This window comes from Anomaloglossus baeobatrachus, chromosome 1, assembly GCF_048569485.1.
Source record: "Anomaloglossus baeobatrachus isolate aAnoBae1 chromosome 1, aAnoBae1.hap1, whole genome shotgun sequence".
Taxonomy (NCBI): Eukaryota; Metazoa; Chordata; class Amphibia; order Anura; family Aromobatidae; genus Anomaloglossus; species Anomaloglossus baeobatrachus.
The window spans coordinates 67,079,683-67,102,729 of NC_134353.1; the positions used below are offsets into that span (position 1 = coordinate 67,079,683).

Consider the following 23,047-nt stretch of genomic DNA (forward strand, 5'->3'; position numbering starts at 1 on the left):
GAGTACCATCAGTTTTGTCTTGGCGCTTTTCAATAGTTTATTTTTTAAATGCTTTTGTTAAATGTGTGTGTACAAATCTGGGAACACTATTCTCCTTATGGAGACCTGACAAACCAGTCTGGCTGTCAGTAAGGGGACATATAGCTGCAATGCCCCTCTGGGAATGATTCAAATTGTCTCTCCAGTGAGAAAGGAAACAAACTCTAGCACCACCTATTGGAAGTAGCAATCCCAAAAGTCAAATGTGGCTTTTTAAACGAGCCTTTTCATAAGATTTAGGATTTATTTGCCAGATCAGAATCTCAATTTGCAGACACGGTATTTCGGGGTGATTGCTCCTCGTCAGTGCAAAGTGTGGGTATCTGATCTGGCTTATGAGAAGCTATGTGGGGACCACTGGGGAAGACTAGTCTCCTTATGGAGACCTTACTTACAATAGGTGGAGCTAGAGTTTGTTTCCTTCCTCACTGGAGGGACAATTTGTACATATCTGTACATGTGTGTACAGGTATCTATATGTGTGTGTGTGTGTATTATGCATGTATGTGTGACGCCCTGGCCTATAAGGTCAGCCCTTCTGCGCAATATCCACCTCCTCCTTGTTTACGGGTCCCTAACCAAATGGTGTTGCCAAAGTCCAGCTAATCAAAATCCTAAGAACACTGTGCACCACACCCACCAGACACACCAGTGGACGGCCTGAGTGGAATAGGGTCGCCCACTTGGGGGGTTGGTTAAGGGGCGGTCAGAAGTGTCAGGAGCAGTTCAGAGTCAGACAGAGAGTAGTGTTGGAGGTGAAAGTGAGAGGAGGTCAGGAGCTGGGCTCCTTGGAACTACAAGGTAGCAGACGGTGGTCTGGGCCTCGTAGGAGCTGTACCCCCAGTCGCAGGGGATCGTGACAAGGGGCACGGCATTGTCGTGGAGGACAGCCGGCGGCCTTGTACCATCACCGGGCTGGGACCAGGGCATGACGGGTACGTGGACCCTAGTTCAGGGAGTAGCTTCAGGCAATCTGACAATTTACCCGACGAGAACGGAGCCTTCAAGATCTGCTCTCCTCCCGCTCCAAAATCGGGGTACTAGCGGAACGAAAGAGATAAGACTTTCCACAAATACGGTCCAAGTAATCCCAAGCGTGAACCCTGAGAGCTAGCTCGCTCAGTTAGCCATACTGGGGAGCGGAACCCGACTAGTTTCAGGCTACAGGGACCAACCAAAGAGAAACAAGGTGCCAAGGGAAAGGTCACAGATCAACAGGCAAAACCAGCAGAAATGGGACCCAAATGTGCTCCCCCGCAGTGGCAGCGGTGTCCAGAATTTTGGTTTACTACAATTGTCGGTGTCAGATTTATTGGACTGATTGAGTACGCAAGTGACCCTTAGTTCCCCAACGACACCTCCCTGTCACCATCACAGAGTCCCGGGGCATTCCCCCTACCCGTGGAGGGGTTAAACACCCACCTTACTACACACCACGAGTGGCGTCACGAAACTATTCCATTCAATACCACCTGTAAATACCCCCCTTAGTGGCCGCAAGACCTCCGGGTCCAGACGCCTCTCGAGCCACCGCGGATCCGAGTAGCCCGGCTGCTGGCACGGGGGCGGTACATATTTGTGTTTTAATATATATTGTGTGTGTGTGTGTTATATAATATATTTATATGTATATATATATATATATATATATATATATATATATATATATATAAATATATATATAATATTTATATATAAAATAAATAATATAATAATAAATAAATAATATTTATTTATATAATATAAAGAATATTTATTATGTATATGTGTGTGTATGTACAGTATATGTATGTATATGTTTGTGTGTGTTTACATAAAATTCCCATGGCAGTCTGGTTTTCCGCAGGAGCAGTTTATAAATGATTACCCTCCGCCTGTGACCTCTTTATCAGGGATCCGGAGCAGCGCTGATTCCACGTGTTCTCCTGTGTGAACGGAATGTGTGTCCTTTCACTGGTCGCATTCACGTTTGCTGTTTTCCACTTCAGACCTTTTCTTTGAATGACGATATTGATCCACATGGTAGTGTATAGGGTCAGATATAAACCCTACTTATACTGTATACACTGGCATGTTTGTATTTGTCACAAGCCTATGGATATGTTTCTGAGCTTTGTTTTTCTTTTTTTTTATATATATATATATATATATATATATATATATATATATATATATATATATATATATATATATATATATATATATATATATATATATATATATATATATATATATATATATATATGAATGCTATGACAAAAATCGCTTTCAAATCAGGACGATTCGTAAAAAATTTTTTATAAAAATAAATCTTACATTTTAAATTTGGGGTTATTCCCCCTCACCCCACTGTCACCACAATGCTAGTGATTTTACAAGATTTTTAATGTATTTAAGATGTCAACGGAATAGAAACCATTAAATTAATTCATTTTTTAAACATTTGTTTTAATTTAAACTTTTAGATTTAGGAGTATTTATTTTTCTTTTTATTGCCGTGCACTCTATTGCGGTTTTTATACCATTTTTTTGTTACTGTTTTTATATCATTTTATGTATATAACAACCCCTTAACACATCTAAGACCTCAACTGAATAGAAACCATTATATATATTAATTTTTTTAAACAGTTTTTTTGTATTGTTTTCATTTCGACTTTTAGATTTAGGATTGTTTGCTTTCCTGTTATCGCTGTACATTCTATTACTGTTTGTTACACCATTTTTGTGGCTGGGACAACCCCTCAACATATCCAAGACATCAACTGGATAGCGACCATTAGATTTATTAATTTACACTGTGTGGAACGGTATTACTTTGTACTCTTTTAGATTTAGGAGTTTTTGCCTTTCTTTTTTTGCTGTATTATATGTTGCCCGTTATTATAATGTAATAAAACACTCTGGTTTTGTTTGCATTTGTGTTTTTTTTGGGTTTTTTTCTTACCTGTTACATGAGTATGTGAGAATGTGTGTTGGTTTTCGAGCCAAGACCATTTTCTCATCCGGCTATGGACTGCCAACCGGTGCTCAACTTTTGCATTGGACGTCACCGGATAGCGATATTTGTATATATAATTGCTGTTGAGTGTAAAATTCTACATAGAATGAATAAGTGGATGGATCGAGGAGGGGATGTGTAATTATACCTTTTCCCATATGATCTTACATTACTTTTCCATGTACTTTGGCTAATGCTTCTTATTACTTTACGGTTTCTTGCAGAGTGGTTCATGATTATCTGAGTGGTGGACCATTTGAGGATTTTCAGGAAAGCATGTATTTCTCCCGCTTCTTACAATGGAAATGGCTTGAGAGGTAAGTGCTTTACATCATCAACATGGACAAAATGACTGTGCAAAACAAGCTCAGCCGTCTCGGTGCAGGCAAATAACTCAGTTCGTACCTACTTATTTTCCATCAATCTCCACCCTCTTCCTTCCCTAACATCACAGGAGCTAGAGGAGGGTGGAGAATAGATAAATGGAAAACAAAAGGTGGGAAGGTGCACTGAGCTTTTTGGCCACATCATGCTTGCACCAAGCACCTGTTCTTGGTTTGTACAGTAATTTTGTGATGACAGATTCCCTTTAATCCCTGGCTGCCTAGCTTAGTTTTTCCATAGTATGTGAACGTTTTGGTTAAGATGCCGATACACTTTTAGGAATGGTAGGCTAAATGCCCGCTTGGATGACAGCTGTGTCTCTGGACTCATCCGTGCCTAGAAGGGTGAGACAATGGTAAGCTGCAGTCAGACATCTCTTGCAGTAGTCATTTTGTGGTGACTGATTACCTTAAATCTCTGTTTGACTGCCCAGCTTAGTTTTTTCCATACTATTTGAGCGTTTTGATTAAGATACCAATACTCTTACGAATGGTGGTCTAAATGTCCGTTTGGATGACAGCTGTGTCTCCGGACTCACCCATGCTCAGAGGGTAGAGGAATGGGTATGCTGCGGTCGGACCTCTCTTGCAGTAGACATACCTCTGTGAAACAGAAAGATTGGACATTAAAACTCCACATGCCTGATTTATTCTCTACCCAACATCACTTGTCACGGGTAAATCGGGAGGTCCCCATACACATTAGATCTATAAAACCAGGTGGTTCATCCGACTAGAAACTAATCTGCTTCTGCCTAATTTCCCCGACACTGGCCGAGTGAACGTTGGATAAATGTGTCATTCACATTTCATGGAGATAAATGTTTGACTGGTGGGGTCCGACCACAAGTAACATTGTCAATCATGAAAAGGGAACCCCATGTCCCTGAATGATTCTGAGTGATTAGTGAGGTAGATCGAGTGCATGAACAACCCTCCATTTGCTGTTCATGGGAGCAGAGGTCAGGCACAGCACTACCAGAGAGCCATAGAACTCATGAACCAACCCTCCATTCACTGTTCATGGGAGCAGAGGTAAGGCACAGCACTACTGGAGAGCCATAGAACACAAGAACAACCCTCATTCACAGTTCATGGGAGCAGAGGTCAGGCACAGCACTACCAGAGAGCCATAGAACTCATGAACAACCCTCATTCACAGTTCATGGGAGCAGAGGTCAGGCACAGCACTACCAGAGAGCCATAGAACTCATGAACAACCCTCCATTCACTGTTCATGGGAGCAGAGGTCAGGCACAGCACTACTAGAGAACCATGGAAGTCGGCAATGCTTGTATGGGAGCACCAATGCTCCCTGCATAAATAGGAGCAAAGTAAATCTCTGTCCACACAACGCTTGGCTCATATATTGTTCAAATTATACAAATGTATAGTTACCTATTCTTACTAGGATTTGGGATTATACTTTTGGGTGCCATTCATTTGTCCAGTCGTGGGAGATTGACAGGTCATTTGTTTGTTTGTTTTTTACCGGCAGAGCTATTTCCACGCTCCTATAGCTCAGGCGTAGTTCTTCCTATAATAAAGGGACGATATAAGTGTAAGGAAAATGTTTCCCCGCTATACGGTAATTACGTGTGGCTGTGTCCGGCCCGTTACTCACAGACCTCGCTTCGCCACCTTCTAACGTCGTCGTCTTATGGCCCTAAAATGCCTCACAAACGCCATAAAATAAATGCAAGCAGCGAGTTTAGATAAGAGCCAGGCCATAACTCGTAATTGTTCCACTCGGATAACGCCGTTCTATGGGCTCTTACAGGGCGAGAAGGTGACGTGTTTGCTGAGTGGCTGCAAACGCCGGGTTATGTGTTGATATAAAGAGCACTGGACCTTGGAACAAAGTAGTTACGTTATTGATTAGATATTATTTTATAGTGTTTTGCTGCCAGCAGACGCCTCTGCTTAGATACTAGTTTCATCTAAAGCTTTGGTGGTCTTACAGGATTGGTACAGAGGGGCCCAGGTTAGATCCACTCAGGGGCTCCTCTATACAGAGACTGCAATGTCAGCTCAGTTTTACTACATTATTCACATATTACAATTTATTTCCACGTGTTTTTTTGCTTTCTATGTTTTTGTGTTATTTTCCCATTTTTACTTCTTAATATACACTGTATTTCTCTAAAAATAAGACTCTCTTATCTTTTTTTTGTTCTGAAAAATTCACTTGGGGTTATCTTCGGGGCCGGACCTATTATGGAGGAAACATTGGTTAAAGGTAAATTTACCCTCCTAAAAAAAGCGAAAGCCTCCCAGGAGAATCCTACTTGCCAGACCTCAGACATCTATGTTGCTCCGAAGTCCTCAGCCCATGCTACCTGCAGGTTACTCCCTTCTCCAAAGGGGTCCTCCCCTGCTTCCGGACACCCCACACACACACACCACACACCCATACACCACACACCCACACACACACACCACACACACCCCACACACACACACCTGGTGATACTGCACTGTTTCTGGCAGACAGGGGGACCTGGGACGCCACGGTGGAACGCATTGCAGGCCTGCGTTCCACCGTAAGGATACACGTGTGCGCTCTGAACCGCACACAAAAGGTCCACTTCAGACCGCAGCTGAAAAGCTCTGTTCTGAAGCGCCTGGTGCCTGCAGAATTTGTGAGCTCTGCATGCTGCCTCTCCCTATAGACAGAATGGAGACAGCATGCAGGGCTCACAAAAGAAGTGATATGTCACTTCTTAGACCGCGCGCTTCGGGCAGCAGCCGAATCGCTGCGTTCTAATACACCACGTTCGCATGTCTCATGCACAATCTTCATAGATTGTGCTGGGGACGCAGGACGCTTGCAGTTACGCTGCGGTGCAGAATTCAGCGTAACTGCATGCAATACGCACACGTGCGCACAGAGCCTAACTCCTCTCATTCCACAGTGTCAGAGGTCACCAGAGTAGTACGGGATCACCGGATGTGTATGTGTGTTTCACTGCAGGTCCTCTTGTTCCACAGCATCCCAATCTGTTAAGTATGATTGCGAGGTCTGTCTTCTCTTTTGGGGGTGTCTGCTTTCTATAATGAAGAGTCCTGCGTTATTCTTCAACTTTTGTTTAGCTGTAAGGACATGTCTTTAGTGAATCGCAACTAGGGCTTATTTTCGGAGTAGGACTTATTTTTAAGCCTTACTCCAAAAAAAGTCGAAAATCCCTGCTAAAGCTTATTTTTGGGGAAACACTGTGTGTCTGTGTGTGTGTGTGTGTGTGTGTGTGTGTCTGTGTGAGTATGTGTGTGTAATATATATATATATATATATATATATATATATATATATATATATATATATATATATATATATATATATATATATATTAATATATATATAAAATATATATATATATATATATATATATTAATATATATTAATATATATATAAAATATATATATATATAATGTGTGTGTGTGTGTGTGTATGTATGCGTATATATATGTGTGTGTGTATATAGATAGATAGATAGATAGATATATTATACATTAGCTGTACTACCCGGCTTCGCCCGGGTTAATAACTGCTGTTAACAAAATAGAATGTATTAACAATAATGTGTTCTGCTCACAAAAAACACAAAACAAATAGGTAGAAATGTAATTATTAAATTGTTGCCTATATTAGCCAATCAGAGCTCAGATTAATTAGCAAAATAGAAGCTAAGCTGTGATTGGTTGCTATTGGCAGCCTGATAAATCTCCAGGCAACAGAAAGCCCTCCCCCTGACAGTATATATTAGCTCACACATACACATATAGACAGGTCATGTGACTGACATCTGCCGTATTTCCTATGTGGTACATTTGTTGTTCTTGTAGTTTGGCTGCTTATTAATCAGATTTCTATTTTTGAAGGATAATACCAGACTTGTGTGTGTTTAGGGCGATTATGTGGCGAGGTTGGTGTATGTGTGGTGAGATGTGTGCTGAGGGTGGTATATGTGTTCAAGCACGTGGTAGTGTGTGGCGCATTTTGTGTGTGTGTTCATATCCGCGAGTGTGGTGAGTATCCCATGTCGGGGCCCCACCTTAGCAACTGTACGGTATATACTCTTTGGCGCCATCGCTCTCATTCTTTAAGTCCCCCTTGTTCACATCTGGCAGCTGTCAATTTGCCCCCAACGCTTTTCGTTTTACTTTTTCCCCATTATGTAGATAGGGGCAAAATTGATTGGTAAACTGGAACACGCGGGGTAAATTTCGCCTCACAACATAGCACCCAGCACTGCCCGGGATAGTAACTGTCTCTCTGTTTCTCTCCCATTCTCTGTCTGTCTCCCCCTCTGTATATATCTCTTCTGTCTCTCTCTGTATCTCTTTGTCTGTCTGTCTCTTCCCCTCTCTGTCTCTGACTGTCCGTCTCTTTTTCAGTCTGTCTCAATCTCTTTCCCTATCTATCTATCTCTTTCCCTGTCTGTCTATCTATCTCTGTCACTTTCCCTGTCTGTCTCTTTACCTTTCTTTCCCGGTCTGTCTCTTTCCCTCTGTCTCTTTCCCTGTGTCTGTCTCTTACCCTGTCTCTTTCCCTCTCTTTCCCTGTCTGTCTTTTTCCCTGTGTCTGTCTCTTTGTCTGTGTCTGTCTCTTTCCCTGTCTGTCTCTTTCCCTGTCAGTCTGTCTCTTTGTCTGTGTCTGTCTCTTTCCCTGTCTGTCTCTTTCCCTGTCTGTGTCTGCCTCTTTCCCTGGCTGCATTGTGACACGCCAACATTCCATATAAAGATGTGGCTGCGCATTCTTCCTTAGTTGGAGGAGGCAGGTTTTTTGGTGAATAACTGTAAAGCGTGGGGTTAAAATTTCCCCTCAAAACATAGCCTATGACGCTCTCGGGGTCCAGAAGTGTGAGTGTGCAAAATTTTGCGTCTGTAGCTGCGACGGTGCAGATGCCAATCCCGGACATACATACACACATACACACATTCAGCTTTATATATTAGAAGATGTATGTATATGTGTGTGTATATTATTACACACACACACACACACACACACACACACACACACACACACACACACACACACAGTGGGTATGGAAAGTATTCAGATCCTTTTAAATTTTTCACTTTGTTTCATTACAGCCATTTGGTAAATTCAAAAAATGTCTTTTTTTTTTCTTGTTAATGTACACTCTGCACCCCATCTTGTCAGAAAAAAAACAAATGTGGAAATTTTTTAAACAACAAAAATTGAAATATTTTTTATTATTTTTTTATGCCCCTCTCCTTCGTCCAAGAGTCAAACTTGTTCTTTATTTTTCTATTGACGTGGCCATGTGAGGGCTTGTGTTTTACGGAGTGTATTTTTTTGAATGCTACCGTTCACTTACAATGTACTGAAAAATTAAAAAAAAAGCCAAGAGTTGTGAACACTCCCCCCCCCCCCCCCCCCCTCCATTTTTGCAATTCCGCCATTGTTTGGGTGGTTTGTTGTGTATTGTGCAGTTAAAATATCCTAGTGAGATGATTCTTCAGCTCAGTACAATTACAGGCATACCAAAATTATTTTTAGCATGTTTTTAAGTATTCATTTAGGATGTATTTCTTAATTTTAGTTTTCCTTTCCTCAGTAAAGCCTCGTTCCATTTTTTTTCTCTTTTTACACACTTATTTTAAGTCTTTACTGGTTCCATTTCGTGTGCTTGTAATATTTTGGTCTTTTTTAATTCTCTTTTTGGAATGAGAAGGGGCAACGCTAGTATTCAACATTTTTTCTTTTTTCATTCTTTCTGCCGTTCATTGTTTTGATTAGATAACTTTAAAAAATTTGGTAGATTGAACTTTTGAGGATCTGTAAATAGCGACCATCTTTTTTGTATTTATTTATTTTTTTTATATATAGATGGGGAAAATGAAGTGGTACAAAATGTTATAGCTTTTAGTTTGTATAATGCGAGTGTAGATGTTTCCTTTTTTATTTTATTTTTTAGCCCACCCCATCCTTCGTTGACCTGAACCTACACTTGTTTGTACTACTACCCAATATGGCAGTGATTAGGGGCCTTCAGCTGCCATGATAACCCAATGGCATTAAGCAATTTAGTCTGGTAGGGGAAGGGAGGCTAGGCGATGGGGGCCGTAATGGACGACCCATCACGCCACAAAACGTCCAATGTCAAGAGACTGAAAAACATCAATTGACTTCAGTAATTGCCATATACAGTACTGTGTGAAACATAGACGGGAAGGGAAAAATTAAGAATGCTTTAAAAAATAGAAGTGTTAGTACGATTCTTATCTATTAACAAAATGCAAAGTGAGTGAAAAAAAGAGAAAACTAAATCGTTAATATTTGGTCTTACCACCCTTTGCCTTGAAAAAGGTATCAGTTCTTCTCAAAACACTTACTAACTAACCACCGATCTTCATCAGGGAGGCTTGCGATTGGCTCCTAATTTATTCTGCAGCAGGATGACAACCCCAAACATACAGCCAATGTCATTAAGAAGAAGCTGTCCTGGAAGTGATGATCCAGCCCCCGCGGAGCGACAGTCTCATCATCTCCATCCATCCATCATCTCCATCCATCCATCATCTCCATCCATCCTCCATCTCCATCCATCCTCCATCTCCATCCATCCTCCATCTCCATCCATCCTCCATCTCCATCCATCATCCATCTCCATCCATCATCCATCTCCATCCATCTCCATCCATCATCCATCTCCATCCATCATCCATCTCCATCCATCATCCATCATGTCTGTCTGGGATTATAGGAAAAGACAGAAGGATTTACACAAGTCTCATGCACAGAAGATCTGGGGTTAGTTCTCCAAGATGTTTGGAACAACTTCCCTGCAGAGTTCCTTAAAAATTGTGTCCCAATGTACCGAGAAGAACTGATGAAGGCAGAGAATGGTGATGTTAAAATATTGGTGGAATTTAGATTTCTCTTGTGTTCATTCACTTTGTGTTTTGTCAATTGATAAAAATAAACTATTGACTTTTATTTTTGAAAGCTTCTTACTGTGCAGGATGCCATTCATGTCTATTTGGAGGGACTGCTCATGTCCGTCCTGCTCTTCAGCAGACAACAGTGAACTTTAACCTATGGTAAATACAACTTGGATTGTCTAAAGCCAATTTCAGCTATGGAAATACCCAAGAGTCCATAAAATGGCCCTGTTGTGGAGGCTAATCCGTGTCATTTCCTAGTGGGATGCCTAAAGAATTAAGGTATCTCCTATCGAAATCCCGATCTGATCCAACTGTTACATAGGTAAGCTCAGGTTGGGATACTCAGCAGTTGGGGGAGGGAGGTCTTCCAATACAAGAATGAATATCCGATACCGACTGATGATCTGCATGTTGCCAGGTCAGGCAATAAGAATGTGATTGGACATACCCTCAGATGCCCCTTTATTAGAGGTATCGGCCCATTTTACGATTTAAGCTTTCCTGTTTGGAAATTTGACATGACCTAAGCATTGTGGCTAACCAAGTTCATCCCTTGTTATCATCTGTTTAATCTATAGCAGTAGGACAATGCCCCATGGCAGAAAGGTTGTACAGTCATTGATTACTTTCAGGGATTGGACTCTCATGGAGCATCTCTGGGATGAGATAGAAACTGGATGCTACAAGTATGTCAGTATATCCTTTTGTGGGAGAATCATTTCTGTCCGCTTGGGGTAATGTCACCAGCTAGTGGAATCTGGGCCACAACGAATTGCTGTGGTTCTGATGGTCAAAGGAAGTCTGATGTGTTAGATGGATGTCTCCAATATGGCGGCCAAATATGACCCCTTGAGAGTCTTTCTCTAGCACCTTGAGGGTCTCTTTTTCTCTCTGGCCATTTAGATTGTGTCTCTGTCACCTGAGGTGCTGTCTTTCTTTGCCTGAAGGTTCTGTCTCTCTGGCTCCTTGAGGTTGTGTCTCTCTGGCCCCTTGAGGTTGTGTCTCTCTGGCCCCTTGAGGTTGTGTCTCTCTGGCCCCTTGAGGTTGTGTCTCTCTGGCCCCTTGAGGTTGTGTCTCTCTGGCCCCTTGAGGTTGTGTCTCTCTGGCCCCTTGAGGTTGTGTCTCTCTGGCCCCTTGAGGTTGTGTCTCTCTGGCCCCTTGAGGTTGTGTCTCTCTGGCCCCTTGAGGTTGTGTCTCTCTGGCCCCTTGAGGTTGTCTCTCTGGCCCCTTGAGGTTGTCTCTCTGGCCCCTTGAGGTTGTGTCTCTCTGGCCCCTTGAGGTTGTGTCTCTCTGGCCCCTTGAGGTTGTGTCTCTCTGGCCCCTTGAGGTTGTGTCTCTCTGGCCCCTTGAGGTTGTGTCTCTCTGGCCCCTTGAGGTTGTGTCTCTCTGGCCCCTTGAGGTTGTGTCTCTCTGGCCCCTTGAGGTTGTGTCTCTCTGGCCCCTTGAGGTTGTGTCTCTCTGGCCCCTTGAGGTTGTGTCTCTCTGGCCCCTTGAGGTTGTGTCTCTCTGGCCCCTTGAGGTTGTGTCTCTCTGGCCCCTTGAGGTTGTGTCTCTCTGGCCCCTTGAGGTTGTGTCTCTCTGGCCCCTTGAGGTTGTGTCTCTCTGGCCCCTTGAGGTTGTGTCTCTCTGGCCCCTTGAGGTTGTGTCTCTCTGGCCCCTTGAGGTTGTGTCTCTCTGGCCCCTTGAGGTTGTGTCTCTCTGGCCCCTTGAGGTTGTGTCTCTCTGGCCCCTTGAGGTTGTGTCTCTCTGGCCCCTTGAGGTTGTGTCTCTCTGTCTGGCCCCCTGAGGTTCGCGCTCTCTCTCTGTCTGGCCCCCTGAGGTTCGCTCTCTCTGTCTGGCCCCCCCCCTGAGGTTCGCTCTCTCTCTCTCTCTGTCTGGCCCCCCCCCTGAGGTTCGCTCTCTCTCTCTCTCTCTGTCTGGCCCCCCCCGAGGTTCGCTCTCTCTCTCTGTCTGGCCCCCTGAGGTTCGCTCTCTCTCTCTCTGTCTGGCCCCCTGAGGTTCGCTCTCTCTCTCTGTCTGGCCCCCTGAGGTTCGCTCTCTCTCTCTCTCTGTCTGGCCCCCTGAGGTTCGCTCTCTCTCTCTCTCTGTCTGGCCCCCTGAGGTTCGCTCTCTCTCTCTCTGTCTGGCCCCCTGAGGTTAGCTCTCTCTCTCTGTCTGGCCCCCTGAGGTTAGCTCTCTCTCTCTCTCTGTCTGGCCCCCTGAGGTTCGCTCTCTCTCTCTGTCTGGCCCCCTGAGGTTCGCTCTCTCTCTCTGTCTGGCCCCCTGAGGTTCGCTCTCTCTCTCTGTCTGGCCCCCTGAGGTTCGCTCTCTCTGTCTGGCCCCCTGAGGTTCGCTCTCTCTGTCTGGCCCCCTGAGGTTCGCTCTCTCTCTCTCTCTGTCTGGCCCCCTGAGGTTCGCTCTCTCTCTCTCTCTCTCTCTGTCTGGCCCCCTGAGGTTCGCTCTCTCTCTCTCTGTCTGGCCCCCTGAGGTTCGCTCTCTCTCTCTCTCTCTGTCTGGCCCCCTGAGGTTCGCTCTCTCTCTCTCTCTGTCTGGCCCCCTGAGGTTCGCTCTCTCTCTCTCTCTGTCTGGCCCCCTGAGGTTCGCTCTCTCTCTCTCTCTGTCTGGCCCCCTGAGGTTCGCTCTCTCTCTCTCTCTGTCTGGCCCCCTGAGGTTCGCTCTCTCTCTCTGTCTGGCCCCCTGAGGTTCGCTCTCTCTCTCTGTCTGGCCCCCTGAGGTTCGCTCTCTCTCTCTCTCTGTCTGGCCCCCTGAGGTTCGCTCTCTCTCTCTCTGTCTGGCCCCCTGAGGTTCGCTCTCTCTCTCTCTCTCTCTCTGTCTGGCCCCCTGAGGTTCGCTCTCTCTCTCTCTCTGTCTGGCCCCCTGAGGTTCGCTCTCTCTCTCTCTCTGTCTGGCCCCCTGAGGTTCGCTCTCTCTCTGTCTGGCCCCCTGAGGTTCGCTCTCTCTCTCTGTCTGGCCCCCTGAGGTTCGCTCTCTCTCTCTCTCTCTGTCTGGCCCCCTGAGGTTCGCTCTCTCTGTCTGGCCCCCTGAGGTTCGCTCTCTCTCTGTCTGGCCCCCTGAGGTTCGCTCTCTCTCTCTGTCTGGCCCCCTGAGGTTCGCTCTCTCTCTCTCTCTGTCTGGCCCCCTGAGGTTCGCTCTCTTGGAGCCTCTCATTACCTGTAGTGTGACACTCTTCAATGATTATCATAAAATCATTTGCACTGTGCTTTACAGAGAGGTTCTGCAGCAGCTGTAGAGTGCCTTTTGAAAGTGGTAGCAATATATTACGGTAGTATTGATATAAAACCTCACTTTACTATTTAAAGAAAGCAGTTCTTCAACAGCAGGGTTCTATGTAATAAGACCACTAACAAACCACACCGATCTGCGTAATGTAAAGACTAGTGGACATATCTATGACGCACGACGCCATCCGACATCTTACCCTTTACTTGTCGCCTTCTTGTATTTCAGGCAGCCGGTCACAAAGAACACATTCCGGCATTACCGGGTGTTGGGGAAAGGTGGATTTGGTGAGGTGAGTACCCCCATCTCACTCTCGCACCCTTATATCCTATATTCTTCATTAACCCGTTACGTGTTTTTATTTTTTGGTTGGGCTAGGTGTGCGCCTGCCAAGTCCGGGCCACCGGGAAGATGTACGCCTGTAAAAAGCTGGAAAAGAAAAGGATAAAAAAGAGGAAAGGCGAATCCATGGCATTAAACGAAAAGCAGATTTTAGAAAAAGTAAATAGTCGATTTGTAGTAAGTATCGATCCTCGATTTCTACTTTTTATTGACTTAATCATTCCTACCTGTGTCTTCTTTTCATATGTTATGTCACAGTCACCCAGCTTTTCCTAGACTCTGAATGGTTGATAAAAGAGGATACATTGAACAGGAGTGGGAAAATCTGGGTGAACAATGCGGAGTGTTCCCAGCTTGCATATAAAGTATGGACCTGCCGCCGGTCACTTGGACTTCTATGTGCCTGTGATGGTCTTTAGTATGGCCCGTCCTTATACGTTAGTATGAAGCAGGCTTCAAAGGATTGTGCAAAATATACTGCACTTCTACCAATGGTTATAAAAGGATCACCACCTTCTAGAACAGGGGTCTCATACACAGATCCTGGGGGCTACATGCGGTGTGGCTGTGGTGCCCCTGAGGCTTCAGGCGCCACAGGGTAGAGTATTCATCTTGGATGCGGAGGAGGTCGTCGCTGGTAACAACCACACTCCCCAACACATAACACTGGACCTTTTCCACTGGGACCGGGCTAGGGTAGGAGCTGGGGTAGCCATCACGAGGTATGGGACCTCATGCCAACTAGTTCAGGGACCCACAAGGGGAAGTTAGGAGCCTTCCGACACACAATAGGCAGTCTGCACCGGACAGTGTCTGTGTGAAGTCACACTTTGGAGGAGCAGCAGACAACGAACAGTATGGTGCCCGTGGTCTGGAGCTGGAAGCTCGACCCGGGTTCTTAGGAAAAGAAGGGGAATCCCAGGGTTCTTGGGGAGTGCAACAGGCACCCATGACCCATTCCACGGCCCAGCAGCTGGGGTGGAGGGAGACCATTGAAAGGAGACTAATAGAAGGGACCTCCAAAGTATCCGGGATCGGTTGGAGCCCATCACAGCGGGGATCGGCACTTTCCAACAGCTGAATGTGTAGCAGTGGGTAAAGAGATCTTGAACTGTTCCGCTTGTGTCGTCCCGTTACTGTCGGCGCCCTCACCATCGCACCCCCAGCGCTGTCAGCGTCTGAGAGACTACCATCACCACCATTCTCACTGGGGCCATAGCTCTGTCTGTAGAGAGCTGAACCATCCGAGCTGCGTTGTCATCTTCCCCAGCAGAGAAGTCCTGCAGCGGTGGCATCACGAACAACTACCCCCATCGTCCCTTTCCCCAGCCATTTTATTGACACCTGGGGTCACGGAACCAGGCAAGGCCACCGCGGCGTCCCGGGAGAAGCACCGCGACGTCCCGGGAGAAGCACCGTGGCCCGGAGACGAGTAACTCCCGACCCTGTGGGCGCATCATGGCCTTGGGGCCTTGAAGCTTTTGCAACCCCCTCAGGACAGCAGAGAGCAGTCTGAAGCAGGAGCATGCCGGTGCCCCTTACTGACATCATGCCGGTGCACAGTGTGTCAGAGCAGGGGCATCAGTATAACCGAAAACATATCGTCCTATATTGGCAGTACAGTGGCTCGGTGGTTAGCACTGTATGGTGGCTCGGTTGGCTCGGTGGATGGCACTGTACGGTGGCTTGATGGATGGCACTGTACGGTGGCTCGGTGGATGGCACTTTTGCTTTGCAGCGCTGGGGTCCTCCAAGGTCAACATCTACAAAGACTCCGTATGTTCTCCCTGTGTTGTGTGAGTTTCCTCTAGGTTCTCTGGTTTCCTCCCACACTCCAAAGACAAACTGATAGGAAATTAGATTGTGAGCTCCAATGGGGACAGTGATGATCACACTTGTAAAGTGCTACAGGATATGATGGCGCTATATCTATCTGTCATATATATATATATGTGCAGCCTATTCACCTGTCTGAGTTTGGGACCCCTGAACGTCCCAACCCTGTAGAAGAATGTCGGCACCATATATATAACAGTGGTTTATGTTACCAGTATCTCCTAGCCGGAGGGACGGGTCAGCAGATCGATGATCCTCTGTGCAGGAAGTGCCATGTCCTTCACGTGTCTCTGCTCCCATGCGCTCGCTCCTATCACCCCCCGCCTCGGTGTGAGCGCGCCGAACCTGGCCTGCAACATTCCACCTCCCAGGAAACAATCAATAGGCTGAGTGCTGGAGATGTGAAGGCCAAGTTAAATATTGATCCCACTTCCTTTTGCAATGATGAAATTATATTGGGAAAAAAAAATAAAAAAACAAAAACACCAAAAACCTCCTATCAATAATTGATGTTAATAGATAATGTTCTGTAATGTAGACCTTGATTTTCCAATTTCTGCAAGTCATAGATAACTTCAAGACAATCTGCCCAGTTTTTTTTTTTAACTAAATACTTGTGTTCCCTATGAAACAACATTGCATTGTGCCGTTCCTCTCTAACACCTCTGGGAAATGAATGAATTAACAATTGGTCTCTAACTCTTCTGGGAAATGAATGAATTAACAATTGGGTGTTACCGTTACTCCCGTAATAAAGAAGTGGGTCCCTGCATAGTGTCATGCGCTGTCCGGATCCGCACTCGCGGATCACAGCAACAGCGGAGTCCAATAGGCGGCCTGGTTTCTCTTATATGCTCAGCTCTGCCGGGCATCGACTGAGTTGTTTACACTGCTCCCAACTGTGCAGGAGTTAATCCCTGTTGGAGCAGTGAGTGACTCTTCTTAGAGTCTGGTTGGTGATTACTATCACAGCTGGTTCCTCCCTATTAAAGGCTGGGGAGTTTAGGAGAGCGCCGAAGATAGCATCTGCTCTTGCAAAAATCCAGTGTCCTCAGCGATTCTCTGTTGGTGTCCTGCGATTTGTTGCTTATGAGGACAGGAAGTGTCCTTTGGTGTGCCATACTTCCTCGCTTTATATTTTATTACCTCCTGTGCCTTTGTTTTTCCTCTGTGGTTGTTTGCAGGGTGAGTTTATTCTTCCCCCTTTCCATGTCTTTTGGGGAGGGGGTTATTACGGTGCACTCTGCGCACCCTGGGGTGGGAAGGGGTATGGGAGGTGCAGTTAGGTCAGGCCTTGAATAGGCGATAGGGACATGCTGGGAGCCCAGACCTCACTACCCTTAAGTGTACCTCTGGGTTGAGGGACAGTGCAGGGATCCCAGTCTCAGGGCCCGAATAGGAGATGGCAACGTGCTGGGGCCCAGACCTCACTACCCTTAAGTGTACCTCTGGGTTAAGGGACAGTGGAGGGATCCCAGTCTCAGGGCCAAAATAGCAGATAGGGACATGCTGGGGGCCCACACCTCACTACCCTTAAGTGTACCTCTGGGTTGAGGGACAATGTAGGGATCCCAGTCTCAGGGGCCGGATAGCAGATAGGGACACGCTGGGTGCCCAGACCTCACTACCCTTAAGTGTACCTCTAGGTTAAGGGACAGCGCGGGGATTCCAGTTTCAGGGCAAGTTCAGGTCCCCTCACTAGCATAGCTCACTCGTGACACACAGCCACCAATTGAACAGTGAGAGAGTATGTATGGCTACACCCCAACTGGTAACACCCAGTCATCCAATTTATTCATACATTTCCAGGTGGAGCAGCAGAGTGATAGCACTGGAAAGAAAAGATGTGGCAGAATTGGTATTCCATTGTAAATGCCGAAAATGTACTAAAAACTGAGTGATTGAAACGCGTTAGCCCGGCTAATATGGGAAAAAAATTCCTTTTACATCATAGAGATGACAGCACTGAGAAATGTAAAATTTATGGTGGGTGGGGTCATCCCATAAATAATAGTCCCCATCTTCTTTAATTTGGACCCTTATTTATGGACCTATTGAGATGCAATGTTGGTGCTTAAAGGGATTGTCCAGATTAGAAAAATATGCTTGCTTTCAGAAACAGCAGGTAGATGGTGGCAAAGAGGAGAACTCTGCATGTTATACCGTCCCATCCACGTTTTTCCTATAGGGCCCCAATGCTCACTCACATGTCATGAGCCATTTTTTGTACCGGACAGTCCATTACAGGCTTAAATCTCTGACTGCACCGCAGAGTATGGCCGAGAAACGTAAATTATGCAAGAGGTCAAGTCCATTCACATCCGAGATAAATGTAACCGTGAAAATGCCGGTCATTATCGATTGTGCTTAAAGATTCATGACCAATTCACTGCTCTGCAGCCCTAGAAAACATTAGCTGATGCATTTTTAAACATTCGGGTTTTTTGCATACAACAGTAACGTGAATTAATTATTATATGTAAAAAAAAAAAAAGACCGGTTTCCTGCCTTTTCCATTTGCACCGAGCACCTGTCGCACAGCGCCGAAACCAATGTGCGAGGACAGTGACCTCTGGTGGTGGAATTGTAGAATACATTTAAAAATGGTTCCTATAACCGTCCACCAGCTTCTTACTCCTCTCACCTGGAATTGCGGGCTAAACTAACCAAGGTCTCTCATATTTGAAGGCGCCTTCTCCCAACAGCAATTTTAAGATTTCCCAACGGGCGTTCAATGAGATTTAGATCCGGACTCCTTGCTTTAGGAACCTCCAGCGCTTTGTTTCCATCCTGCTGGGAGTCTAATGTCCTAGGACACATACCCAGCTTTCTGACACTGGGCTCTACATTGTGACCTAAAATCCTTTGGTAATCTTCAGATTTCATGATATCTTGCACACAGTCAAGACCCCCAGTGCCAGAGGCAGCAAAACAACCCCAAAACATATCTGACCTCCACCATATCTGACTGTAGGTATTGTGTTCTTTTCTTTATAAGCTTCATTCCGTTTTCGGTAAACAGTAGAATGATGTGCTTACCAAAAATGCTCTATGTTGGTCTCATCTGTCCTCAAGACACTTTCCCAGAAGGATTTTGGTTACTCATGTACATTTTGGCAAACTGCAGTTTAGCTTTTTTATATCTCTGTGTCAGCAGTGGGGTCTTCCTGGGTCTCCTCCATAGCGTTTCATTTCATTCAAAATTGCCGGATAGATCGCGCTGACACTGATGCCCCCTATGCCTGCAGGACAGCTTCAATTTCTTTTTCTTTGGAACTTGATTGGGGGTTATCCACTATCTGGACTATCCTGCATTGTAACCTTTCATCAATTTTTCCTCTGCTGTCCATGTCCAGGGAGATCAGCTACAGTGTCATGTGTTGTAAAAATCTTGACTATATGGCGCATTGTGAACAAAGAAACATCAAGATCTCTGGAGATTGACTTGTAACCTTGAGATTGTTGATACTTTTCAGCAATTTTGGTTCTCAAGTTGTCAGACCATTCTCTTCCTTTTCTGTTCTCCATACTCAGTGTGGCACACACCGACACGCAATAAAAAGATTGAGTCAACTTCTTCCTTTATCTGGTTTCAGGTGTGATTTTCATATTGCCCACATGTTAGTTGCCAAATGTTTGAACATCACATGCTTAAAACAAAGTTGTTTATGCACAATTTTCAAAAGATGACGACCATTTTGTCCATTTTTGGGGCTTTGCTTGAAATTATGTACATTTTTTTTTTTTTTTTGCTCCTGTTTTGGTTTGTTTTTTTTTTGTTCCAATACTCACAAAAGTAAATAAACGTGTATAACAAAACGTGTAATGGCAATAATTTTTTGGAAGAAAAACTTCATTTTCTGGAACATTTTTCAAGGGTGCCAACACTTTCAGCCATGACTGTTTCAATGTATATAGTATGAGATGGTGTATGTGTGTGTTTAGGGGGGGTGTAATATATATATTACACGGTGTGTGTGTGTATATATATATATATATATATATATATATATTTATACTACAGAAAGTATTCAGACCCCTTTTAAATTTTTCACTCTGTTTTATTGCAGCCATTTGGTAAATTCAAAAAAGTTAATTTTTTTTCTCATTAATGTACACTCTGCTCCCCATCCCCCATCTTGACAGAAAAAAAAACAGATGTACAAATTTTTGCAAGTTTATTAAACAAGAGAAACTGAAATATCACATGGTCATAAGTATTCAGCCCCTTTGCTCAGTATTGAGTATAAGCACCCTCCCTTTTGAGCTAGTACAACCATGTGTCTTCTTGGGAATGATGCAACAAGTTTTTCACCCCTGGATTTGGGGATCCTCTGCCATTCTTCCTTGCAGATCCTCTCCAGTTCCATCATGTTGGATGGTGAACGTTGGTGGACGCCAGTTTCAGGTCCCTTCAGAGATGCTCAATTGGGTTTAGGTCAGGGCTCTGGCTGGGCCAGTCAAGAATGGTCACAGAGTTGTTCTGAAGCCGCTCCTTTGTTACTTTAGCTGTGTGCTTAGGGCCATTGTCTTGTTGGAAGGTGAACCTTCGGCCAAGTCTGAGGTCCAGAGCACTCTGGAAGAGGTTTTCTTCCAGGATATCTCTGTACTTGGCCGCATTCATCTTTCCTTCAATTGCACCCAGTCGTCCTGTCCCTGCAGCAGAAAAACACCCCCACAGCATGATGCTGCCACCACCACGTTTCACTGTTGGGATTGTATTGGGCAGGTGATGAGCAGTGCCTGGTTTTCTCCACACATACCACTTAGAATTATCACCAAAAAGTTTATCTTCGTCTCATCAGACCAGATAATAATATTTCTCATAGTCTGGGAGTCCTTCATGTGTTTTTTGCAAACTTCATGTTGGCATTCATGTCTTGCACTGAGGAGAGGCTTCCATCAGGCCACTCTGCGTAAAGGCCCGACTGGTGGAGGGGATTCAGTGATAGTTGACTTTGTGGAACTTTCTCCCATCTCCCTACTGCATCTCTGGAGCTCAGCCACAGTGATCTTGGGGTTCTTCTTTACCTCTCTCACCAAGGCTCTTCTCCCACGATTGCTCAGTTTGGGTGGATGGCCAGGTCTAGGAAGAGTTCTGGTGGTCCCAAACTTCATCCATTTAAGGATTATGGAGACCACTGTGCACTGTGGAACCTTGAGTAATGTCATTGCTGAGAAAGAAATATGAATTTACAGTCACCCATGTCTTCAGAAGTGGCCATACCAAGGCCGTGTATACTGTACTGCGGCCCGGCTCCTTATTGATGTGAATGTGAGGTGGGCCACAGTACCCTAGAGTGGCCACTAGATGGCGCAGAGAAGCTGTGCAGCTCTGTAGACTGCTTACACCTAGATGGCAGATATGTGGGGGCAGAGGGGGCTGGATCCCCATTCTTCCGATATTCATGTCTACAGATTTTCTGGGTGCAATATGTGCAACTTATTACTGTAGAGATGGTTAAGATTGTACTAAGTCCTTTAAATGCATCATGCAGACTTCCATCTTCTCACAGCTTTTCTCCCCTCCGCCTCCTTCATTGTGTGTAACACTGTCCCACTTACTGTCTGTCTTTTCAGGTTAGTTTAGCCTACACTTATGAAACAAAGGACGCCCTTTGCTTAGTATTAACCATTATGAATGGCGGGGACCTGAAGTTTCACATATACAACATGGGGAACCCGGGCTTTGACGAGCAGAGAGCGGTGTTTTACGCTGCCGAGCTGAGCTGTGGCCTGGAGGATCTGCAGAGAGAGAGGATAGTTTACAGGTGAGACGGCCGTCCTCGATGTTCTTCTGTTACTGATGTAGACAAGTTGAGTTTGTCACTTGGTTTTCATTGTGATACTGCTGTTGGGTGGTTTACATAGGACTGCAGGTAATCTTTATCCAGTTATCAGAGTGGAAAAATAACGCAGCCATCCAAACGCTAAGCGGTAGTTGAATTTTTAGCTATGTCCCCCACTAATGGGTTATTCCCACCGCTAAAAGTTTTCCTCTACCCTAAGAATAGGTGATAACCTGCAGATTGGTGGTCGACCGCTGGGACCACCATGATTCTGAGAACGTGGTTCCAGATATGGAGCGGTGTCTGTGCATGGTGGTCGGTGGGGTCCTTACTTTCTCTGTAGGAAACAAGGTCACCATCCCGAAAGGGCCACATTCTAAGGAGCGGTGATGTTCCCAGTGGTCTGCAACTTGTTGCCTATCCTCCAGATCAAAACTTTAGCTGATGGGAATAACCCCTTAAATATCTTTTTTTTTTTTTAATTTTTTTTTGTTCTTTATTTAGTTTTATAACTTCTCGTTCTTTCTATTTCTTATTTGTTTAGGGATTTAAAGCCAGAAAATATTCTTCTGGATGACCGTGGTAAGTGCGCCGGATGGAAGTCCTGTTTTAGATTAGATCTGTCAGCAAACTGTATGTACATCACTAAATACATCTGATGACCCAAACTGAGTGTATCTGATAAAAAAAAAAGCTGAAGGGGCAAGATGTAAAAAACCCTGGACCCGATTGTTTCAGATGGGATCCCTCAATTCACAGACATCCATGGTTGATTATGTCTCCAGAAGAGATCAGTGTGTGATTGTTCTGCTCTGCTGTGGAAGATTATTCCATGGAAAGGAGCCCAAAATGCACAAGTGGAGGAAATGTGGTTTATTCAATGTGTTTCGAAGACATTCAGCTTCTTCAGGAGAATGACCGGTTTCTCCAGAAGAAGCTGTATGGCTTTGAAACGCAAAGAATAAACCACATTTCCACCACTTGAGTCGTGGAAAGGAGTCCAGGATGCACAAGTGGAGGAAATGTGGTTTATTCAACACAATTCGAAGCTTTTCAGCTTCTTCTGGAGAAACATGTTGTCACTCCTGAGGAAGCTGTATAGCTTTGAAATGCATTGAAGAAACTGCAATCTTCACTTATGAGTCGTGGAAAGGAGACCAGGTCAAACAAGTGGAGGATATTTGGTTTATTCAACATGTTTCGAAGCTATTTAACTTCTTCTGGGAAACCTGTGGTTTTTCCTGAAGAAGCACTATGGCTTTGAAACGCGTTGAATATACTGAATTTCCTCCATGTGAGTTGTACAAAGGAGTCCAGAATGCACAATTGAAGGAATTGTTTTGTTTCAACGCATTTTAAACCTATACAGCTTCTTCAGGAGAGACCTGTGGGTCTCCTGAAGAAGCTGTATAGGTTTAAAATGCGTTAAATGAACTGCATTTTCTCCACTTGTATGTTCTGGACTCCTCTCCACAGAATATTTTTTTCAACAGTACAGAAGAATCACACATTTATCCAGTTT

General features: G+C 44.9%; 1 protein-coding gene across 1 annotated transcript in view; it reads left to right on the forward strand.

Moving 5' to 3' along the window:
- GRK4 (G protein-coupled receptor kinase 4) overlaps window positions 1–23,047 on the forward strand; it is a 316,373-nt gene that overhangs the window by 274,511 nt on the left and 18,815 nt on the right. The window contains exons 6-10 of the mRNA XM_075346835.1: window positions 3,265–3,357; window positions 13,787–13,850; window positions 13,937–14,077; window positions 21,317–21,507; window positions 22,070–22,107. Of these exons, the coding sequence (XP_075202950.1) occupies window positions 3,265–3,357; window positions 13,787–13,850; window positions 13,937–14,077; window positions 21,317–21,507; window positions 22,070–22,107 (527 nt within the window). The remainder of the gene's footprint in view (window positions 1–3,264; window positions 3,358–13,786; window positions 13,851–13,936; window positions 14,078–21,316; window positions 21,508–22,069; window positions 22,108–23,047) is intronic.